This window comes from Leptodactylus fuscus, chromosome 8, assembly GCF_031893055.1.
Source record: "Leptodactylus fuscus isolate aLepFus1 chromosome 8, aLepFus1.hap2, whole genome shotgun sequence".
NCBI classification, from domain to species: Eukaryota; Metazoa; Chordata; class Amphibia; order Anura; family Leptodactylidae; genus Leptodactylus; species Leptodactylus fuscus.
This window is the reverse complement of record NC_134272.1, coordinates 69,691,518-69,714,581: the sequence shown is the minus strand read 5'-3', so window position 1 is coordinate 69,714,581 and position 23,064 is coordinate 69,691,518. Positions and strand designations below refer to the sequence as shown.

The 23,064-nt window shown below is 46.9% G+C and overlaps 1 protein-coding gene across 3 annotated transcripts; it reads left to right on the top strand.

Annotated features, from left to right (window-relative positions):
* The first annotated feature begins 44 nt into the window (after positions 1-44).
* Positions 45-21,702, top strand: SCRN3 (secernin 3). Of its 3 annotated transcripts, XM_075284140.1 has the most exons (9): positions 110-126; positions 1,347-1,417; positions 4,038-4,207; positions 4,803-4,984; positions 5,060-5,259; positions 6,301-6,513; positions 6,730-6,892; positions 20,902-21,082; positions 21,342-21,702. In XM_075284140.1, exons 3-9 carry the CDS (start codon positions 4,052-4,054, stop codon positions 21,486-21,488), a joined length of 1,242 nt encoding a protein of 413 aa, XP_075140241.1. In that variant the 5' UTR covers positions 110-126; positions 1,347-1,417; positions 4,038-4,051; the 3' UTR covers positions 21,489-21,702. The 3 variants fall into 3 exon arrangements, with proteins under 3 accessions (XP_075140243.1, XP_075140242.1, XP_075140241.1); XM_075284142.1 differs by lacking the exon at positions 1,347-1,417 and having other exon boundaries at positions 45-126; XM_075284141.1 differs by lacking the exon at positions 1,347-1,417 and having other exon boundaries at positions 50-138.
* The last annotated feature ends 1,362 nt before the right edge of the window (positions 21,703-23,064 follow it).

Sequence of the window (23,064 nt, the reverse complement as noted above, 5' to 3'; positions counted from 1 at the left end):
GTTTATGGACATGGATACTGTCTAATGAGCTAAAGGACCTTTGATGATGTCACGATCATGTGATCAGTGACGTGGCTGGGAGGAGTCGAGCTCTGGGCTTTGCTTCATCATGTGAAGTGTCAGAACGTGAGCACTGAGGTCTTTACATCATGATGTATATGGAGGAGGCCGCTTTACGGCTGCCTGCAGGGGGGGAGGCCGGGGGCTGTGCGGGGGACTAGTGGTCTGCAACCTGTGGAGAGACAGCTGAGGGGAAACTACAAGTCCCAGCATGCAATGCTGCGGAGAGACAGAGGGCTGCCCACTGTGCTAGATAAACTGATCATGTTATATTGCTGCAGCAGAGCTCTATGTGCATTGTGTATAGAGGAGCTGAGGATGTAAGGTGCATATAGCAGAGATGTGTGTGTGTGTGTATATATATATATATATATATATATATATATAGTGCATATAGTCAGAGATATAGTAGAGCTGTATATATAGGGTGCATATAATCAGACATAGCAGAGATGTGTATATATAATGTGTATATAGTCAGACATAGCAGAGATGTGTATATATAATGTGTATATAGTCAGACATATAGCAGAGGTGTGTGTATATATATGGTGCATACAGTCAGAGATTTAGTAGAGCTGTATATATAGGGTGCATATAGTCAGACATATAGCAGAGATGTGTATATATAAGGTGCATAGTCATAGATACAGCAGAGCTATGTGTGTATTATGTACAGAAGAGCTGTATATGTAAGTTTTATATAGTCATACATATAGCAGAGCTCTATATGTAAGTTGTATATAGTTATACATATAGCAGAGCTGTATATATAAGGTGCATATACACATACATACAGCAGAGCTATGTGTGTATTATGTACAGAAGAGATGTATATGTAAGGTGTATATAGTCATACATATAGCAGAGATGTAACCTGTATAGCAGAGTTATGTATGTAGAAGAGCTGTGGATGTAAGTTGCATATAGTCCTGCACAGCAGAGCTGTGTACTGTGTATAGAAGAGCTATATAAGTTGAACATAGTTATATGTGCAGCAGAGCTATAACCTGTGTAGTAGAGCTGTATGTGTGCTATTTAAATGCAATATACAAGTAGCAAAGCTGTGTGTGTACAATCCGGTGATGTGTGTACAGCAGAGCTAGAACTTGCCTGTATATTGCGGTGCTGTCTGTGCACTTGATATACAGAAAGCTGTGCCATATATATGTAAGGCTCTATTCATAATCTTGTTGCTGTGCCCTACTAACGCCAGCTCCATTATACGATGTATACAAACACAGTCCAGCTATGACAGAGTCCATTGGGTTTCTTCTTCCATACAGCACGTCTCTTTAGACAGAATCTGCAACAGAGGCTCCTAATGCAGATGTGAACGCAGCCTAACGTGTGAATGGTGGGTGCTGTGGATGTTAGACTTGCAGTACATTGTGTTTATAGGAGACCGTTCTTAGCATATGTTAATAGCTGCTGCCCCTCTGGTTCTGGAACTGTTGGATTTTTTTCTCTAGCCCCCACCAATCCCAAACAATCAATGATGTGTCTAATGTGGGGAGGCCATTCTGAGCTCTGACACTGGCTGCAGCACTACCTGCCTTGTTGCGAGAAAATCAGTGGAGCTGAACCCTATTAGCGGATGCTAAGATTTGGAATTGCTGGATTTGGTGAAGGTGTTGCCCATTCCCTTTATGAAATCCCAATTCAGGAGAGTGACAGTGTTTTCCGGCATTGAGACTTCATTGAGGGAAGGGGCAACACCTTCACCAATTCCAGTTCTTAGTATCTGCTAATAGGTACCGCTCCACTGATTCTCTAGCAACAAGCTAGTCAGTAGGAGTGGTGGCTGAGATTGGGAAGGATAGGGGGGCTTCAGCAGTACCAGGGTGGGAGGTTGGGTCTAATGTATATGCATGGGGGTGATATTGATGATGCATATGTGTATCCTCCTCTGCAAAATGTTGGGTACACCCCTGATGCAATGTCCACTACTGCTCAGCTAGTAGACCAGTCTTCATATGTGTGCCCCTTTAAGGACTATTGATTCATTAAGCCTATAAGTGACATGCAGGGTCCCCCCTGCAGCTGGTATTGTGCGGGTGCCTAAGACCACCCAGAGTAAAATCTCACATGGGTGGTCATTAAAGAGACTCAAAGATCTCATGACAGCCATCGCTTTCGAACAAGAAGCTATTGATCATTGCAGTTCTGTCTTCTCTGACCCCAGCAAGCAGACATTATGGCCAGGAGAAGCCGCAGCCAGCCACACACCCTTCCCCAGGAGCAGCGGGTTTAGGTTTTATGTATGTGTGCATTGAGTAAAAAATTTGTACAAACAGCTCCTTTGTACAATGCAGTGTTGAAACTCGCCAGCAGGTGGCAGAAAAGAGCAATGTTCAATATAATTCCAAAACTTGCCAATGTACAATGCTGTGCAGATGTTATATACAGACATATGATCTAGTATACAGGGCTCATGGACAATTGTAATTAGGCTTGGAACCTTGCTTTATTAACACTAATGTATTTACGGAAAGTTCTAGATGAGCATTTATCAGCATTTTGGGGGAAAAGTTGTAAAAAACAGTACATAAGATCACGAATAAAGATTATGGGTAAAATTAGAGTCTATTTCCACTTTGGATCTGACCACAAATTCTGTGTTACTTGTGGATTTTGCTGCAAAATCTGCCACAAATCTTCTGCTAATTGCAGATGGTGTTTATAAAACCTCTTGGTGTATAATGTAATTTTCTGTAGATCTGGAATCTGCACAGAAAAACTGCATTGTTTAAAGAGGACCTTTCACCGATTTGGGCACAGGCAGTTCTATATACTGCTGGAAAGCAGACAGTGCGCTGAATTTAGTGCACTGTCGGCTTTCGTGATATGTGCCCCGGGTAAAAAGCTATCAGTCCCGGTAAAGTAGCTCTTTACAGTCAAAAGTCTGTCAGGTACGTCCTTCTCCACAGCAGCGCCTATCGCGCTGTACAGTGTGAGCGGGGAGGAACGCCCCCTCCCCTCCTGATAATACTCGCCTATGGATTGGGGCCACACGGTGGCTCAGTGGTTAGCACTGCAGCCTTGCAGCGCTGGAGTCCTGGTGTTCAAATCCCGCCAAGGGCATAAAACCATCTGCAAGGAGTTTGTATGTTCTCCCCGTGTTTGCATGGATTTCCATCCCATATTCCAAAAAAGACATACTGATAGGGAAAAAATGTACATTGTGAGCTCTATGGACGAGCACTGTGAGCAGAGGGAGGGGGGAGTTCCTCCCCGCTCACACTGTACGGCGCTATAGGCGCTGCTGCAGAGAAGGAGGTTCCTGACTGACTGTCAGGAACGCCCTTCTGACTGTGAAGAGCTACGGTACTGATAGCTCTTTACCCGCGGCACAAATCGGGAAAGCCGACAGTGCGCTGAATTCAGCGCACTGTCAGCTTTCCAGCAGCATATAGAACTGCCTGTGCCCAAATCAGTGAAAGGTCCTCTTTAAACTTGCCCTTAAAGGGATCTTATCATTGGATGCCCTTTTTTTTCCCTCCCTAACACGTAGGAATATCCTTAAGAAAGGCTATTCATCTCCTACCTTTAGATGTCTTCTCCGCGCTGCCGTTCAGTAGAAATCCAGTTCTCTCGCAGCACTGTGGGCGTCCCCAGTGCTGTGAGAGAACTCTCCAGCACCGCCTCTGTCTTATTCTGGAACGCCCTCTCCCTGTGTCTTCCTCCGTTTTGGGTTTCAATCTTCTAGGCCTTGGGCAGAGCCGACTGCAAGGCTCCCTTGAGGAAGATGCTGGTCCCACACTTATCTGACAATTATGGCATATGGGTATCTCATAAATGTCCCGGATGGAAACAAAAACCTCCATCATTTTTTCATTTTATGTGATAAACAATGATCCACACAGCAAACAGAGGAGAGCGTTCCCCAAATCTTGTACCTTGTACGTACTAGGGTTCAGGGAGTATAAATCTGTATATTTACTGATGTAACTCTGCTTATTATGTGTATACTGCAGACCATAGTGACAATATGGATCCCCGCTCCTGCGACACCTTCGTTGCTCTTCCACCTGCAACAGTCGGCGACAGAATTATTTTTGGAAAAAATTCTGACCGCCCAAGTGATGAAGTCCAGGAGATCGTATACTTCCCAGGACAGTCTTACCAACCAGGAGAGAAACTAGAGGTAGGCCAGGGGTCCAAATAATTTGCAGAGAGTAGTTTGAAATGTCGGTGGCCATATTGCAGAAATGAAGAGGGGACTGGGTATTAGAGGAAGTGCATGATGAAGATTAAAGGGGTTGTCCTATTATACACACTTATCCCTTACACAACATAGGGGTTAAGTGTCAGCTCACTGTAAATCCAACTGTATGGTCCCCCGGCGGTCAGGAGAATGGGGTCCACTGCCATCCTCCTTGTGCCCTTTGATGACAGACACTCCATTCTCTGCTATGGGGCTGCCAGGATTGCGGTATCCGGCAGCCCCATAAAAGTACATGGCGCGTTGGTCATGCTGTCACTCCAGTGCTTCCATCATAGGGAGGATACAGGGGTTCTCCTATTCACTTAGGGACCCGGCGATTGGACTCCTAACTCTGCGACACTTGTCCCCTATTGGATAGGTGTCAGTAATGGGCATACCCTTTAATAAGTGCTGCGCCAGGTACTTAGCATTTATTGAGAACTGAAGGGTAGCTGTTACATAGTGAACCATGTGCAGTGCTTTACTTTAATTATTTCTACCTGTTTATTGACTTTTATTAATATTTTTCCTATAGTGTACTTACATCAAAATAGAACAAGTGCAGAAGACTCACTCGGTGGTTTTAAGTCGACCATCTTGGCTATGGGGAGCTGAAATGGGAGCTAATGAATTTGGTGTGTGCATTGGCAATGAAGCTGTCTGGGGGAAAGAAGAGATAGATGATAAAGAGGCACTTCTGGGCATGGACCTGGTCAGGTCAGGAAAGTGGCTGCTATACTTCTAATAACAATCATGATGGAGGGTTTGGTGAAGAATCTGTGTTCCTTCTAGGTTAGGTCTGGAGAGGGCAGACACGGCTGAAGGAGCATTGGATGTGATCGTTGGCTTGTTAGAAAAATATGGCCAAGGGGGCAACTGCATGGAGAGTCCGATGTCCTTCACCTACCACAACAGCTTCCTCATAGCGGACAGGAAGGAGGCATGGATACTGGAGACGGCCGGCCAGTACTGGGCCGCTGAGAAAGTAGACGGTAACGTTATCTCTTCTACCTTTCAATAGGTGCACCTTAAAGGAGACTTACCATATCTTCATTAACAGGCCTTAAAGGGATTGTACCAAGTTATAAACTTATCACGTTAGCCATGCATATAATTTTTTTTTTTAGTGTAGATTGTGAGCCCCATATAGGGATCACAATGTAAATTTTCACCTATCAGTATGTCTTTGTAGAATGGGAGGAAATACACACAAACACAGGGAGAACATACAAACACCTTGCAGATGATGTTCCTGGTGGGATTCGAACCCAGGACTCCAACGCTGCAGTGCTAACCATTGAGCCACCATGTTGCCCCCGCCATCCATATAATGGAGTGGCAGCAGTGCATATGCTCAACCACCGTCCCATTTATGCAAGGAGTCATGTGCTCCCATTCTCACACTCATTGGCTAAATTGTGGATAGGAGTCCTGGGTTCAAATCTAACAAAGAACAACATCTGCAAGGAGTTTGTATGTTCTGCCCGTGTTTGCATGTTTTTTTCCAAACTCCAAAAGACATACTGATAAGCATTGTAGATTGTGAGCCCTATATGGAACAGTGATTGTCAATACGCTATGGAATATGTTGGTGCTAAGAGAATAAATGTCTGTCTTCTTTGCATTAATATGATTGGTTTGTTGCATTCACTTGGTGCAGCCTGAGGACTTGAGCACGTAACTTCAAATGATCCAGTCTCACCCTGAAATGACAAATCCCATTCCCATAAGCAAATTGTTCCATTGTCTCTAGTGGCCAGACCAGGTTACTGCAGATCACATTCACTTGGATCTGCATTAACTCAGCTCAGGCACCACACAGAGATCGGAACTGTCTGGTTTTGGTTTTTGTGTCTGCTCTTGCACCTGTTGGGCAGGGGTGCCAGATGTTCGAAATCCACCGGTCTGTTATTAATATCTTTAACCTGGGAAACCCCTTGAAACTTTATTGATCCCCAAAAGCCCCTTGGAATGAACGCAGATGTGATAATAAATAAAATATATATTTATATTTAACTTATTTTTTTTAACAGAAGGTATAAAGAATATATCCAACAATCTGTCCATCACCACCAAAATTGATCGAGAACACCCTGCAATGAGGGAATATGCCAAGACCAAGGGTTGGTGGGATGGAAGGAAAGACTTTAATTTTGCGGCAGTGTATTCATATTTTAACCCATCAAGATCGTCATCATCTGGGGATAGATTTTGTGAAGGATACAAACTACTCAGGAAGCATAAAGGCAAGTCCAGTGTTCTCTGATAATGCATTGCTTTATTATTGTGTTTTTGCTATTCTTTGTGCTAGGTCACTTACAGTTCTATATACTGCATTATATAACCCAGTATATTCATTCTCTCCCAGTCCTTGTAAAGCGGGTTGTAATATTAATGTGTGCTGCACCCACAGATGTAAATGGGGAACCTGCTGCCCCTGACACAATGTATACGTCTTTTAGGAAACCTGACGGCTGAAACCATGATGGAAATTCTATCAGACAAGCCAAGTGGTATTAACATGGTGGGGGGATTTATGACAACTGGAAGCATGGTATCAATTCTGCCCCAGGATCCAAACCAGCCATGCTGCCACTTCTTTACTGGAACTCCAGACCCTGCCAGGTAGGTGAACAGAACATATTAGTAGCCTGGGCTGTGGAGTCAGTCAGGACCAATTCTGGGTGAAGTCGGAGTCAATGGGGGAGGAATCTTGATTTAATAATATAAAATGATTAACTTTTAATTATATTAATCAATTATTAGTATTGTATCATTAATTAGATATACATTTTGTTACATGTTTACTAACATAAGAAGTCAATCACTTAAACGGATCCGATCAGTCAGACACAATTTTTTGTAGGTAACACGTCGGAATAGCCTTAAGAAAGGCTATTCGTCTCCTACCTTTCGTCATCTTCTCCGCGCCGCCGTTCGCCTACAATCCCGTTTTTTCTTGGTATGTAAATGAGTTCTCTCGCAGCACTAGGGCGGGCCCCAGCACTCAGACAGCACTGGGGCGTCCCCAATGCTATGAGAGAACTCTCTCCAGCAGCGTCATCTTCAGCCTCTTCTTCCGGCGGTGTCTTGTAACTTCTAGGCCTCGGCCCTTGGGTAGAGCAGACTGCGCATGCCCACAGGCCACGAGAAAATGGCCGCTTGCACAGTATTGTAAGCGCCCATTTTCTCGTGGTCTGTGGGGCATACGCAGTCTGCTCTGCCCAAGGCCTTAGAAGTTACTAGCCACCGCTGGAAGAAGAGGCTGAAGATGACGCTGCTGAAGAAGAGGAGGCGGTGCTGAAGAGTTCTCTCGCAGCATTGGGGCCCGCCCCCAGTGCTGCCAGAGAGCTAATTTACATACCGACAAAAACTGGGATTGTAGGCGAACGGCGGCATGGAGAAGATGGCTATTCAGATGTGGTACCTATAAAAAATTGTGTCTGACTGATAGGATCCCTTTAATTATTTAGAGGATCTTTACTGCTTCTTACTGACCATGGCTGTCAGCCATTTATGAAGGGGTCAGAGGAATCGGGAATTAAAGTTGACTTTGCAGTCTGTCTGTGGCTAGTGGAGTTGATGGTTTGGACTACGGACACCACAGCCGTGGAAGTAACTGTGACCAAATCATACTATGCAATAGCTGTGGCTGTGCAGCAGACTCACTACATGTGGCCTTAGCCGAGGGCTTATCCAGCAATATTATATTGATGAGCTATCCTTGCTAGCCCAAGCAATACTGCTGCTTGAAACCACTGATCGATGGAGGTGCCATGTTTTAGACTTCCACCAACCTGATACTGATGACTAGAGATGAGCGAACAGTGTTCTATCGAACTCATGTTCGATCGGATATTAGGCTGTTCGGCATGTTCGAATCGAATCGAACACCGCGTGGTAAAGTGCGCCATTACTCGATTCCCCTCCCACCTTCCCTGGCGCCTTTTTTGCTCCAATAACAGCGCTGGGTAGGTGGGACAGGAACTACGACACCGGTGACGTTGAAAAAAGTAGGCAAAACCCATTGGCTGCCGAAAACATGTGACCTCTAATTTAAAAGAACAGCGACGCCCAGCTTCGTGTCATTCTGAGCTTGCAATTCACCGAGGACGGAGGTTTCCGTCCAGCTAGCTAGGGCTTAGATTCTGGGTAGGCAGGGACAGGCTAGGATAGGAAGGAGAAGACAACCAACAGCTCTTGTAAGAGCTAAATTCCAGGGAGAAGCTTGTCAGTGTAACGTGGCACTGACGGGCTCAATCGCCGCAACCCAGCTTTCCCAGGATCCTGAATGGAATACACTGTCAGTGTATTCCCGTATACCCGATATATACCCCGATACCCGTTCCAACGGTGTGCCCCCCCACCTTCACCCCAGAAATACCCTGCAAGTCCCCTAGCAATAGAATTGGGGCTATATACACCCACAATTTTTACTACTGGTATACAGTGCCATTGTCTGACTGGGAATTCAAAGAATATATTGGGAATACAAATACCCTCATTTCTTGCTACTGCCATATAGTGCCAGTTTCTGACTGGTAATTCAAAGAATATATTGGGGTTACGTGCACCCACAATTTTTACTACTGGTATACAGTGCCATTGTCTGACTGGGAATTCAAAGAATATATTGGGAATACAAATACCCTCATTTCTTGCTACTGCCATATAGTGCCAGTGTCTGACTGGGAATTCAAAGAATATATTGGGGTTACGTGCACCCACAATTTTTACTACTGGTATACAGTGCCATTGTCTGACTGGGAATTCAAAGAGTATATTGGGAATACAAATACCCTCATTTCTTGCTACTGCCATATAGTGCCAGTTTCTGACTGGGAATTCAAAGAATATATTGGGGTTACGTGCACCCACAATTTTTACTACTGGTATACAGTGCCATTGTCTGACTGGGAATTCAAAGAGTATATTGGGAATACAAATACCCTCATTTCTTGCTACTGCCATATAGTGCCAGTGTCTGACTGGGAATTCAAAGAATATATTGGGGTTACGTGCACCCACAATTTTTACTACTGGTATACAGTGCCATTGTCTGACTGGGAATTCAAAGAGTATATTGGGAATACAAATACCCTCATTTCTTGCTACTGCCATATAGTGCCAGTTTCTGACTGGGAATTCAAAGAATATATTGGGGTTACGTGCACCCACAATTTTTACTACTGGTATACAGTGCCATTGTCTGACTGGGAATTCAAAGAATATATTGGGGTTATAAATACCCTCATTTCTTGCTACTGCCATATAGTGCCAGTTTCTGACTGGGAATTCAAAGAATATATTGGGGTTACGTGCACCCACAATTTTTACTACTGGTATACAGTGCCATTGTCTGACTGGGAATTCAAAGAATATATTGGGGTTATAAATACCCTCATTTCTTGCTACTGCCATATAGTGCCAGTTTCTGACTGGTAATTCAAAGAATATATTGGGGTTACGTGCACCCACAATTTTTACTACTGGTATACAGTGCCATTGTCTGACTGGGAATTCAAAGAGTATATTGGGAATACAAATACCCTCATTTCTTGCTACTGCCATATGGTGCCAGTGTCTGACTGGGAATTCAAAGAATATATTGGGGTTACGTGCACCCACAATTTTTACTACTGGTATACAGTGCCATTGTCTGACTGGGAATTCAAAGAGTATATTGGGAATACAAATACCCTCATTTCTTGCTACTGCCATATAGTGCCAGTTTCTGACTGGGAATTCAAAGAATATATTGGGGTTACGTGCACCCACAATTTTTACTACTGGTATACAGTGCCATTGTCTGACTGGGAATTCAAAGAATATATTGGGGTTATAAATACCCTCATTTCTTGCTACTGCCATATAGTGCCAGTTTCTGACTGGGAATTCAAAGAATATATTGGGGTTACGTGCACCCACAATTTTTACTACTGGTATACAGTGCCATTGTCTGACTGGGAATTCAAAGAATATATTGGGGTTATAAATACCCTCATTTCTTGCTACTGCCATATAGTGCCAGTTTCTGACTGGGAATTCAAAGAATATATTGGGGTTACGTGCACCCACAATTTTTACTACTGGTATACAGTGCCATTGTCTGACTGGGAATTCAAAGAGTATATTGGGAATACAAATACCCTCATTTCTTGCTACTGCCATATAGTGCCAGTGTCTGACTGGGAATTCAAAGAATATATTGGGGTTACGTGCACCCACAATTTTTACTACTGGTATACAGTGCCATTGTCTGACTGGGAATTCAAAGAGTATATTGGGAATACAAATACCCTCATTTCTTGCTACTGCCATATAGTGCCAGTTTCTGACTGGGAATTCAAAGAATATATTGGGGTTACGTGCACCCACAATTTTTACTACTGGTATACAGTGCCATTGTCTGACTGGGAATTCAAAGAATATATTGGGGTTATAAATACCCTCATTTCTTGCTACTGCCATATAGTGCCAGTTTCTGACTGGGAATTCAAAGAATATATTGGGGTTACGTGCACCCACAATTTTTACTACTGGTATACAGTGCCATTGTCTGACTGGGAATTCAAAGAATATATTGGGGTTATAAATACCCTCATTTCTTGCTACTGCCATATAGTGCCAGTTTCTGACTGGTAATTCAAAGAATATATTGGGGTTACGTGCACCCACAATTTTTACTACTGGTATACAGTGCCATTGTCTGACTGGGAATTCAAAGAGTATATTGGGAATACAAATACCCTCATTTCTTGCTACTGCCATATAGTGCCAGTGTCTGACTGGGAATTCAAAGAATATATTGGGGTTACGTGCACCCACAATTTTTACTACTGGTATACAGTGCCATTGTCTGACTGGGAATTCAAAGAGTATATTGGGAATACAAATACCCTCATTTCTTGCTACTGCCATATAGTGCCAGTGTCTGACTGGGAATTCAAAGAATATATTGGGGTTACGTGCACCCACAATTTTTACTACTGGTATACAGTGCCATTGTCTGACTGGGAATTCAAAGAGTATATTGGGAATACAAATACCCTCATTTCTTGCTACTGCCATATAGTGCCAGTTTCTGACTGGGAATTCAAAGAATATATTGGGGTTACGTGCACCCACAATTTTTACTACTGGTATACAGTGCCATTGTCTGACTGGGAATTCAAAGAGTATATTGGGAATACAAATACCCTCATTTCTTGCTACTGCCATATAGTGCCAGTGTCTGACTGGGAATTCAAAGAATATATTGGGGTTACGTGCACCCACAATTTTTACTACTGGTATACAGTGCCAATTTCTAACTAGGAATTCAAAATGCGCAAGGCTCCCGGAAAGGGACGTGGACGAGGCCGTGGGCGAGGTCGGGGGAATGGTTCTGGGGAGCAAGGTAGCAGTGAAGCCACAGGGCGTCCCGTGCCTACTCCTGTGGGGCAGCAAGCATTGCGCCACTCCACAGTGCCAGGGTTGCTTGCCACATTAACTAAACTGCAGGGTACAAACCTTAGTAGGCCCGAGAACCAGGAACAGGTCTTGCAATGGCTGTCAGAGAACGCTTACAGCACATTGTCCAGCAGCCAGTCAGACTCTGCCTCCTCTCCTCCTATTACCCAACAGTCTTGTCTTCCTTCCTCCCAAAATTCCGAAGCTTTACAGAACAATAACCCAAACTGTCCCTGCTCCCCAGAGCTGTTCTCCGCTCCTTTCATTGTCCCTCAACCTGCCTCTCCACGTCACGATTCCACGAACCTAACAGAGGAGCATCTGTATCCAGATGCTCAAACACTAGAGTCTCCTCCATCTCCGTTCGATTTGGTGGTGGATGACCAGCAACCCACCCTCATCGACGATGATGTGACGCAGTTGCCGTCAGGGCATCCAGTTGACCGGCGCATTGTGCGGGAGGAGGAGATGAGACAGGAGTTGGAAGAGGAAGTGGTGGATGATGAGGACACTGACCCGACCTGGACAGGGGGGATGTCAAGCGGGGAAAGTAGTGTGGATGTTGAGGCAGGTGCAGCACCAAAAAGGGTAGCTAGAGGCAGAGGCAGAGGTCAGCAGCTTAGGCGAAGCCAGGCCACACCCGGAATCTCCCAAGATGTTCCAGTTCGTACCCAGCCCCGAAAAACTCCCACCTCGAGGGCACGTTTCTCGAAGGTGTGGAGTTTTTTCAAGGAATGCGCCGAGGACAGATATAGTGTTGTCTGCACAATTTGCCTCTCGAAATTGATTAGGGGCTCTGAGAAGAGCAACCTGTCCACCACTTCAATGCGCCGTCATTTGGAATCCAAGCACTGGAATCAGTGGCAGGCAGCAACGGCAGGACAAAGGCCGACTGCCGTTCACGCCACTGCCACTGCCTCTGCCTCTGCCACTGCCACTGCTGACTGTGCTGGCGATGCACTCCAGAGGACGAGCCAGGACACCACTTCATCTGCCTCCGCCACTTTGTTGACTTCTACCTCATCCTCCCCTGGTCCTGTCTTATCTCCTTCTCCTGCACCATCAAAGGCACCATCAGGCGTTTCTTTACAACAACCCACCATCTCTCAGACATTGGAGCGGCGGCAGAAATACACTGCTAACCACCCACACGCGCAAGCCTTGAACGCCAACATCGCTAAACTGCTGGCCCAGGAGATGTTGGCGTTCCGGCTTGTTGAAACTCCCGCCTTCCTGGACCTGATGGCAACTGCGGCACCTCGCTATGCCGTCCCTAGCCGTCACTACTTCTCCCGGTGTGCCGTCCCCGCCTTGCACCAGCACGTGTCACTCAACATCAGGCGGGCCCTTAGTTCCGCGCTTTGCACAAAGGTCCACTTGACCACCGACGCGTGGACAAGTGCATGCGGACAGGGACGCTACATTTCACTGACGGCACACTGGGTGAATGTAGTTGAGGCTGGGACTGCTTCCCAAACTGGCCCGGTGTACCTCGTCTCCCCGCCTAACATTCCTGGCAGGGACACGAGAAGAACACCCCCCTCCTCCTCCTCCTCCTCTACCGCCTCCTCCTCCGCCACCGCCTCCTCCTCCGCCACCGCCTCCTCCTCCGCTGTTAGATTGACCCCAGCTACGAGTTGGAAACGTTGCAGCACTGGCGTTGGTAGACGTCAGCAGGCTGTGCTGAAGCTGATCAGCTTGGGGGACAGACAGCACACTGCCTCCGAGGTGAGGGATGCCCTCCTCGATGAGACGGCAATATGGTTTGAGCCGCTGCACCTGGGCCCAGGCATGGTCGTTTGTGATAACGGCCGGAACCTGGTAGCAGCTCTGGAGCTTGCCGGACTCCAACATGTTCCATGCCTGGCCCACGTCTTCAACCTAGTGGTGCAACGTTTCCTAAAGAGCTACCCCAATGTTCCAGAGCTACTGGTGAAAGTGCGGCGCATGTGCGCCCACTTTCGCAAGTCGACAGTAGCCGCTGCTAGCTTAAAATCTCTCCAGCAACGCCTGCATGTGCCACAACACCGGCTTTTGTGCGACGTCCCCACACGCTGGAACTCAACGTTTCAGATGTTGAATAGAGTGGTTGAGCAGCAGAGACCTTTGATGGAATACCAGCTACAAAACCCTAGGGTGCCACAAAGTCAGCTGCCTCAGTTTCACATCCATGAGTGGCCATGGATGAGAGACCTTTGTGACATCCTACGGGTCTTTGAGGAGTCCACAAGGAGGGTGAGCTCTGAGGATGCGATGGTGAGCCTTACAATCCCGCTCTTGTGTGTTCTGAGAGAATCCCTGATTGACATCAGGGATAACTCAGATCACACAGAGGAGTTAGGGATAGCATCCGATCCGTCACAGCTGGAGAGTAGGTCCACACATCTGTCCGCTTCACTGCGTTTAATGGAGGAGGAGGAGGAGGAGGAGGAGGAAGAAGAGTTGTCCGATGATGTGATGGTGATACAGGAGGCTTCCGGGCAACTTCGAATCGTCCCATTGTTGCAGCGCGGATGGGTAGACATGGAGGATGAGGAGGAAATGGAGATTGAACTTTCCGGTGGGGCCAGAGGAGTCATGCCAACTAACACTGTGGCAGACATGGCTGAGTTCATGTTGGGGTGCTTTACAACCGACAAGCGTATTGTCAAAATCATGGAGGACAACCAGTACTGGATCTTTGCTATCCTTGACCCCCGGTATAAAAACAACATCTCGTCTTTTATTCCGGTAGAGGGGAGGGCCAATCGCATCAATGCTTGCCACAGGCAATTGGTGCAGAATATGATGGAGATGTTTCCAGCATGTGACGTTGGCGGCAGGGAGGGCAGTTCCTCCAGTAGGCAACCAAGTTCTCACCGGTCCACACAAACGAGGGGCACACTGTCTAAGGTCTGGGACACCTTGATGGCACCCCCTCGCCAAAGTGCCGCCACGGAGGGTCCTAGTGTCACCAGGCGTGAGAAGTATAGGCGCATGTTGCGGGAATACCTTTCCGACCACAGCCCTGTCCTCTCCGACCCCTCTGCGCCCTACACGTATTGGGTGTCGAAGTTGGACCTGTGGCTTGAACTTGCCCTATATGCCTTGGAGGTGCTGTCCTGTCCTGCCGCCAGCGTCCTATCTGAGAGGGTGTTCAGTGCAGCCGGTGGCATCATCACTGACAAGCGCACCCGTCTGTCAGCTGAGAGTGCCGACCGGCTCACTTTGATAAAAATGAACCACCACTGGGTAGAGCCGTCATTTTTGTGCCCACCTGTGTAAAGCACCCCAACATGAAACTCCATGTCTGTACTCAACCTCTCCAATTCCTCCGCATCCTCATACTCATCCACCATAAGCGTTGCACAATTCTGCTAATACTAGGCTCCCTCCACCCTGATTTCCCCCAACTCTGCTGGTTAGAGGCTCCCTCCACCATGAATTTGCCCAAACTGGGCTGTTTAGAGGCTCCCTCCACCATGAATTGGTCCAAACTGGGTTTTTTAGAGGCTCCCTCCACCATGAATTTGCCCAAACTGGGCTGTTTAGAGGCTCCCTCCACCATGAATTGGTCCAAACTGGGCTGGTTAGAGGCTCCCTCCACCATGAATTTCCCAAAACTTGGCTGTTTAGAGGCTCCCTCCACCATGAATTTGCCCAAACTGGGCTGTTTAGAGGCTCCCTCCACCATTAATTGGTCCAAACTGGGCTGGTTAGAGGCTCCCTCCACCATGAATTTGCCCAAACTGGGGTGGTTAGAGGCTCCCTCCACCATTAATTGGTCCAAACTGGGCTGGTTAGAGGCTCCCTCCACCATGAATTTCCCAAAACTTGGCTGTTTAGAGGCTCCCTCCACCATTAATTGGTCCAAACTGGGCTGGTTAGAGGCTCCCTCCACCATGAATTTGCCCAAACTGGGCTGTTTAGAGGCTCCCTCCACCATTAATTGGTCCAAACTGGGCTGGTTAGAGGCTCCCTCCACCATGAATTTGCCCAAACTGGGCTGTTTAGAGGCTCCCTCCACCATGAATTGGTCCAAACTGGGGTGGTTAGAGGCTCCCTCCACCATGAATTGGTCCAAACTGGGGTGGTTAGAGGCTCCCTCCACCATTAATTGGTCCAAACTGGGCTGGTTAGAGGCTCCCTCCACCATGAATTTGCCCAAACTGGGCTGTTTAGAGGCTCCCTCCACCATTAATTGGTCCAAACTGGGCTGGTTAGAGGCTCCCTCCACCATGAATTTGCCCAAACTGGGCTGTTTAGAGGCTCCCTCCACCATGAATTGGTCCAAACTGGGGTGGTTAGAGGCTCCCTCCACCATGAATTGGTCCAAACTGGGGTGGTTAGAGGCTCCCTCCACCATTAATTGGTCCAAACTGGGCTGGTTAGAGGCTCCCTCCACCATTAATTGGTCCAAACTGGGCTGGTTAGAGGCTCCCTCCACCATGAATTTGCCCAAACTGGGGTGGTTAGAGGCTCCCTCCACCATTAATTGGTCCAAACTGGGCTGGTTAGAGGCTCCCTCCACAATTAATTGGTCCAAACTGGGCTAATTAGAGGCTCCCTCCACCATGAATTGGTCCAAACTGGGTTTTTTAGAGGCTCCCTCCACCATGAATTTGCCCAAACTGGGCTGTTTAGAGGCTCCCTCCACCATGAATTGGTCCAAACTGGGCTGGTTAGAGGCTCCCTCCACCATGAATTGGTCCAAACTGGGGTGGTTAGAGGCTCCCTCCACCATTAATTGGTCCAAACTGGGCTGGTTAGAGGCTCCCTCCACCATTAATTGGTCCAAACTGGGCTGGTTAGAGGCTCCCTCCACCATGAATTTGCCCAAACTGGGGTGGTTAGAGGCTCCCTCCACCATTAATTGGTCCAAACTGGGCTGGTTAGAGGCTCCCTCCACAATTAATTGGTCCAAACTGGGCTAATTAGAGGCTCCCTCCACCATGAATTGGTCCAAACTGGGTTTTTTAGAGGCTCCCTCCACCATGAATTTGCCCAAACTGGGCTGTTTAGAGGCTCCCTCCACCATGAATTGGTCCAAACTGGGCTGGTTAGAGGCTCCCTCCACCATGAATTGGTCCAAACTGGGGTGGTTAGAGGCTCCCTCCACCATTAATTGGTCCAAACTGGGCTGGTTAGAGGCTCCCTCCACAATTAATTGGTCCAAACTGGGCTAATTAGAGGCTCCCTCCACCATGAATTGGTCCAAACTGGGTTTTTTAGAGGCTCCCTCCACCATGAATTTGCCCAAACTGGGCTGTTTAGAGGCTCCCTCCACCATGAATTGGTCCAAACTGGGCTGGTTAGAGGCTCCCTCCACCATGAATTTCCCAAAACTTGGCTGTTTAGAGGCTCCCTCCACCATTAATTGGTCCAAACTGGGCTGGTTAGAGGCTCCCTCCACCATTAATTGGTCCAAACTGGGCTGGTTAGAGGCTCCCTCCACCATGAATTTCCCAAAACTTGGCTGTTTAGAGGCTCCCTCCACCATTAATTGGTCCAAACTGGGCTGGTTAGAGGCTCCCTCCACCATGAATTTGCCCAAACTGGGCTGTTTAGAGGCTCCCTCCACCATGAATTGGTCCAAACTGGGTTTTTTAGAGGCTCCCTCCACCATTAATTGGTCCAAACTGGGCTGGTTAGAGGCTCCCTCCACAATTAATTGGTCCAAACTGGGCTAATTAGAGGCTCCCTCCACCATGAATTGGTCCAAACTGGGTTTTTTAGAGGCTCCCTCCACCATGAATTTGCCCAAACTGGGCTGTTTAGAGGCTCCCTCCACCATGAATTGGTCCAAACTGGGCTGGTTAGAGGCTCCCTCCACCATGAATTGGTCCAAACTGGGGTGGTTAGAGGCTCCCTCCACCATTAATTGGTCCAAACTGGGCTGGTTAGAGGCTCCCTCCACCATTAATTGGTCCAAACTGGGCTGGTTAGAGGCTCCCTCCACCATGAATTTGCCCAAACTGGGGTGGTTAGAGGCTCCCTCCACCATTAATTGGTCCAAACTGGGCTGGTTAGAGGCTCCCTCCACAATTAATTGGTCCAAACTGGGCTAATTAGAGGCTCCCTCCACCATGAATTGGTCCAAACTGGGTTTTTTAGAGGCTCCCTCCACCATGAATTTGCCCAAACTGGGCTGTTTAGAGGCTCCCTCCACCATGAATTGGTCCAAACTGGGCTGGTTAGAGGCTCCCTCCACCATGAATTTCCCAAAACTTGGCTGTTTAGAGGCTCCCTCCACCATGAATTTGCCCAAACTGGGCTGTTTAGAGGCTCCCTCCACCATTAATTGGTCCAAACTGGGCTGGTTAGAGGCTCCCTCCACCATGAATTTGCCCAAACTGGGGTGGTTAGAGGCTCCCTCCACCATTAATTGGTCCAAACTGGGCTGGTTAGAGGCTCCCTCCACCATGAATTTCCCAAAACTTGGCTGTTTAGAGGCTCCCTCCACCATTAATTGGTCCAAACTGGGCTGGTTAGAGGCTCCCTCCACCATGAATTTGCCCAAACTGGGCTGTTTAGAGGCTCCCTCCACCATTAATTGGTCCAAACTGGGCTGGTTAGAGGCTCCCTCCACCATGAATTTGCCCAAACTGGGCTGTTTAGAGGCTCCCTCCACCATGAATTGGTCCAAACTGGGGTGGTTAGAGGCTCCCTCCACCATGAATTGGTCCAAACTGGGGTGGTTAGAGGCTGCCTCCACCATTAATTGGTCCAAACTGGGCTGGTTAGAGGCTCCCTCCACAATTAATTGGTCCAAACTGGGCTAATTAGAGGCTCCCTCCACCATGAATTGGTCCAAACTGGGTTTTTTAGAGGCTCCCTCCACCATTAATTGGTCCAAACTGGGCTGGTTAGAGGCTCCCTCCACAATTAATTGGTCCAAACTGGGCTAATTAGAGGCTCCCTCCACCATGAATTGGTCCAAACTGGGTTTTTTAGAGGCTCCCTCCACCATGAATTTGCCCAAACTGGGCTGTTTAGAGGCTCCCTCCACCATTAATTGGTCCAAACTTGGCTGTTTAGAGGCTCCCTCCACCATGAATTTGCCCAAACTGGGCTGTTTAGAGGCTCCCTCCACCATTAATTGGTCCAAACTGGGCTGGTTAGAGGCTCCCTCCACCATGAATTTGCCCAAACTGGGCTGTTTAGAGGCTCCCTCCACCATTAATTGGTCCAAACTGGGCTGGTTAGAGGCTCCCTCCACCATGAATTTGCCCAAACTGGGCTGTTTAGAGGCTCCCTCCACCATGAATTGGTCCAAACTGGGGTGGTTAGAGGCTCCCTCCACCATGAATTGGTCCAAACTGGGGTGGTTAGAGGCTCCCTCCACCATTAATTGGTCCAAACTGGGCTGGTTAGAGGCTCCCTCCACAATTAATTGGTCCAAACTGGGCTAATTAGAGGCTCCCTCCACCATGAATTGGTCCAAACTGGGTTTTTTAGAGGCTCCCTCCACCATTAATTGGTCCAAACTGGGCTGGTTAGAGGCTCCCTCCACAATTAATTGGTCCAAACTGGGCTAATTAGAGGCTCCCTCCACCATGAATTGGTCCAAACTGGGTTTTTTAGAGGCTCCCTCCACCATGAATTTGCCCAAACTGGGCTGTTTAGAGGCTCCCTCCACCATTAATTGGTCCAAACTTGGCTGTTTAGAGGCTCCCTCCACCATGAATTTGCCCAAACTGGGCTGTTTAGAGGCTCCCTCCACCATTAATTGGTCCAAACTGGGCTGGTTAGAGGCTCCCTCCACCATGAATTTGCCCAAACTGGGGTGGTTAGAGGCTCCCTCCACCATTAATTGGTCCAAACTGGGCTGGTTAGAGGCTCCCTCCACCATTAATTGGTCCAAACTGGGCTGGTTAGAGGCTCCCTCCACCATGAATTTGCCCAAACTGGGCTGTTTAGAGGCTCCCTCCACCATGAATTGGTCCAAACTGGGCTGGTTAGAGGCTCCCTCCACCATGAATTTCCCAAAACTTGGCTGTTTAGAGGCTCCCTCCACCATTAATTGGTCCAAACTGGGCTGGTTAGAGGCTCCCTCCACCATGAATTGGTCCAAACTGGGGTTTTTAGAGGCTCCCTCCACCATGAATTGGTCCAAACTGGGGTTTTTAGAGTCTCCCTCCACCATGAATTGGTCCAAACTGGGGTTTTTAGAGTCTCCCTCCACCATGAATTGGTCCAAACTGGGGTTTTTAGAGGCTCCCTCCACCATGAATTTGCCCAAACTCTGCTGGTTAGAGGCTCAATCCACCCTGATTTTCAAAACAAATGTTGGTGCCAACCTCAACTTACTACAAGGGCCAAATTCACTGCTGGTGACAAGCTCTACTCACTGCAAGTGCCAAATACACATGTTTCAAGGTGTTTTCCTACTGTCAGAGAGGTGGTATTGAGTGTGTAAAGTGTGTAGTTGTTAGGCTGTGATGTTGGGGTAATAGAGGGTCTTTGGTGTGTTAGATGCCCCCAGACATGCTTCCCCTGCTGTCCCAGTGTCATTCCAGAGGTGTTGGCATCATTTCCTGGGGTGTCATAGTGGACTTGGTGACCCTCCAGACACGGATTTGGGTTTCCCCCTTAACGAGTATCTGTTCCCCATAGACTATAATGGGGTTCGAAACCCGTTCGAACACACGAACATTGAGCGGCTGTTCGAATCGAATTTCGAACCTCGAACATTTTAGTGTTCGCTCATCTCTACTGATGACCTTTCCTAAGGGTATGCAATGAGTCATTTTTATCATTTATAACCAAACCAATTCAATATAACAGTGTTGGCGAACCTATATCGCTTACTAACGGGAAATCCGGTACAGGACTCCCAGTTAGTGAGCAAGCGTTTCTTTCAGCTGTATGTGCATGAAAATTTGAATGGGTTTGAAAAATGTTCAGCCGTGAGCGCCGGTGAGCGTTTTATGCTCTCCGCGGCAAAAGTTTTTTTTTTTTTTAACCAGACACGCAGGACATTGTCTGGTTTGAAAAAACAAAACACACATTTAGCCACGGAGAGCATAAAACGCTCACGGCTGGACTCGGTCTGACAGCTTTCAGTATACTGCATGCAGAAGACAGAAACCTCAGAACGGAGACCCGAACGCTGGTGTGAACCTAGTGTCACCTATAAAGCAACAATAGGTAACCATAGTTTTCTTGGTGTATACTTACTATATATTTTTTTTTCCTCCTAGATCAGTTTTCAAGCCATTCATCTTTGCTCCTCAGATTGAACCCTTTGTAAGAACAGCTTCACCTGTATTTGGCGCGGAGGATCCCGTTAAACTACGGCCAAGATTCCAAACGAAGCCTGACAGGAGACATGAGCTATATAAGAAACACGAAGATGTCCTCATGTCCATGGAGACCTCACAGGTACAAAAGATGGGTAAAAGCTCAGGGGTCTGTGTAAGTGTAAAACCATGACCAGGTTAACTTCTAAGGTGTTCAGCATGGGGACCTAAGGGGAAGAAGTGAGTGGCTGAGAGTCTGTGCCCAGGTACTAATGTGGGACGTCACTCGCGTACGCCACCTGTGATGTCTTGTGTTTTTTCCATAGGCCGCTGCGGTCACGTGCTGCGGTCACTTGTGAAATATCAGGTTTTCAATCTCTAGTGCAATTTCTTTTCTACAGAATGAGCTGCTGAAGAAGATGAAAAATTTGGAAAAAAAGAGACTGGAAGAAGTAGAACGTTATTTACAAGGTGGCGCTAGTGACGGTGCAGGATTGGCCGCGCTGTTTGCCAGCTGTGTAGAAGAGGAAATGCACCTGTATGAGTAAACTGTTACCGTAACGTGACCATTCACATTCAGCCATCGTCCACCTTCCAGTTTCTGCTTTGGCGTCACTATCGTTTCAATAATGAACTCGCTTTATAGACGTCGTTGTTGACCCTTAGTCCAGTTTTGTCAGATTATTACATGCTGTGACTGTATTGAAGCAAATCTTCTAGTAAATTCTAAGGAATGGCTGTGATTAAAAGACTTCCAATCTATATTCTGGTAAATAGAGTGCAGTCTTTTAGAAGTCTAGGTTATATAGCACAGGACTATGGGCCAAATACATTGGGGGAAACCTATGTCTTGTATGGCAGCTTTCTGGCATAATAAAGTTACACATTTTTGCATAATACTTTTTGGCTAGGTGAGAGGGCATGGGGGTACTGACCTCATCAACCATCTATAAGGGCCAATGCACAATACTTGTGCACAATTCCAGTGCTGTGGTTTATTGCTGGTAATATGCATGAACTTTCCTAAAATTGAAGGGAGGACATTATGCCAACAGGTACTTTGGTTTAGTCTTAGGGCCTGTTCAGACAGTGGAATCTGCCTTCCACTGTTTTCAATTGGAGAAGAAAGATTGATGCTCGGTTTCGACATTCTGCCAGGAAGGTGGAAAAGGAATCAGAGGCAATGTCCACCTCAAATTCATCCTTATGAAAGTACTTATGGTGGTTACACACGTGGCATATTTGGCCACTGCCACACCAGGACTGGATCCTGGAAGGAAAAGGATTAGAGAACTTTGTAACTACCTTTGTATTTCCCATTTCTTTCAAATCCTTTTCTTGGTTTGGCATGGAAAACTGCTGCAGTTTCTGTCTCTTTTTGTGTTGCAGATTTTGCTGCATTTTTTTTGAGCCAAAGCCAAGAATGTCTACAGAAGGAATGGGAAACATATAGGAAGTTCTTATACTTCTACCTTGTGCTCAATCCACCTTAGCAGCAGCAAAATCTTCAACAAAAAAAAAAAAAAAAGCTGTGCTTCTGCAGCACAGCTGCTTTTGGGTATGTTCACCTAAGCCATGGATTTGTAAGCTCAAAATCTGCAGCATCTTACGATATGAACAAAGTGGTTGAGATTTTACTAATAGGACGTGGTCAAGATCCTGAACCCAAAGCACATGTGTTAATGGTGCAGAATTTTACCAATGCATTTCTGGTATAAAAAGGAACAATAAGGCGACATTCACACCTGTGCATCCATACCAAATAGGAGAATCCACACCAGCCAGAACTGGGCAACACATTCATTTTATTTTGTACAAAATGCAAATAAAATCCATTAAATTATTTCTTTTGTACTTTACAACATGACCCACAAGCTGGATGAATGAATATGTAGTTGTCAGATATTATTGTGTTGTTAGCTATGCAAACAGCAAAATCATTACCGTGCTGGCTGTGTCCTAGTCATACAGTTTATGCTACACAACCTACTTGGATTGTGCCTACTATTGCATATTTAAAGATTCAGCAAAGTTAGGTTTCCTGCTAGGGAAATCCAGTTAAAACATGACCTACAGCATGGAGGCAAGCGTCTGTATGTAGGAGGCAAACTTTCTCAGCAAGAC

Coding starts and splice junctions, on each gene's coding strand:
- SCRN3 (XM_075284142.1), top strand. CDS start 4,052: ATGGATCCCCGCTCCTGCGACACCTTCGTTGCTCTTCCACCTGCAACA. Junction 4,985..5,059: donor CTGGGCATGGACCTGGTCAG/GTCAGGAAAGTG, acceptor TGTTCCTTCTAG/GTTAGGTCTGGAGAGGGCAG. Junction 21,083..21,341: donor TGTCCATGGAGACCTCACAG/GTACAAAAGATG, acceptor TCTTTTCTACAG/AATGAGCTGCTGAAGAAGAT.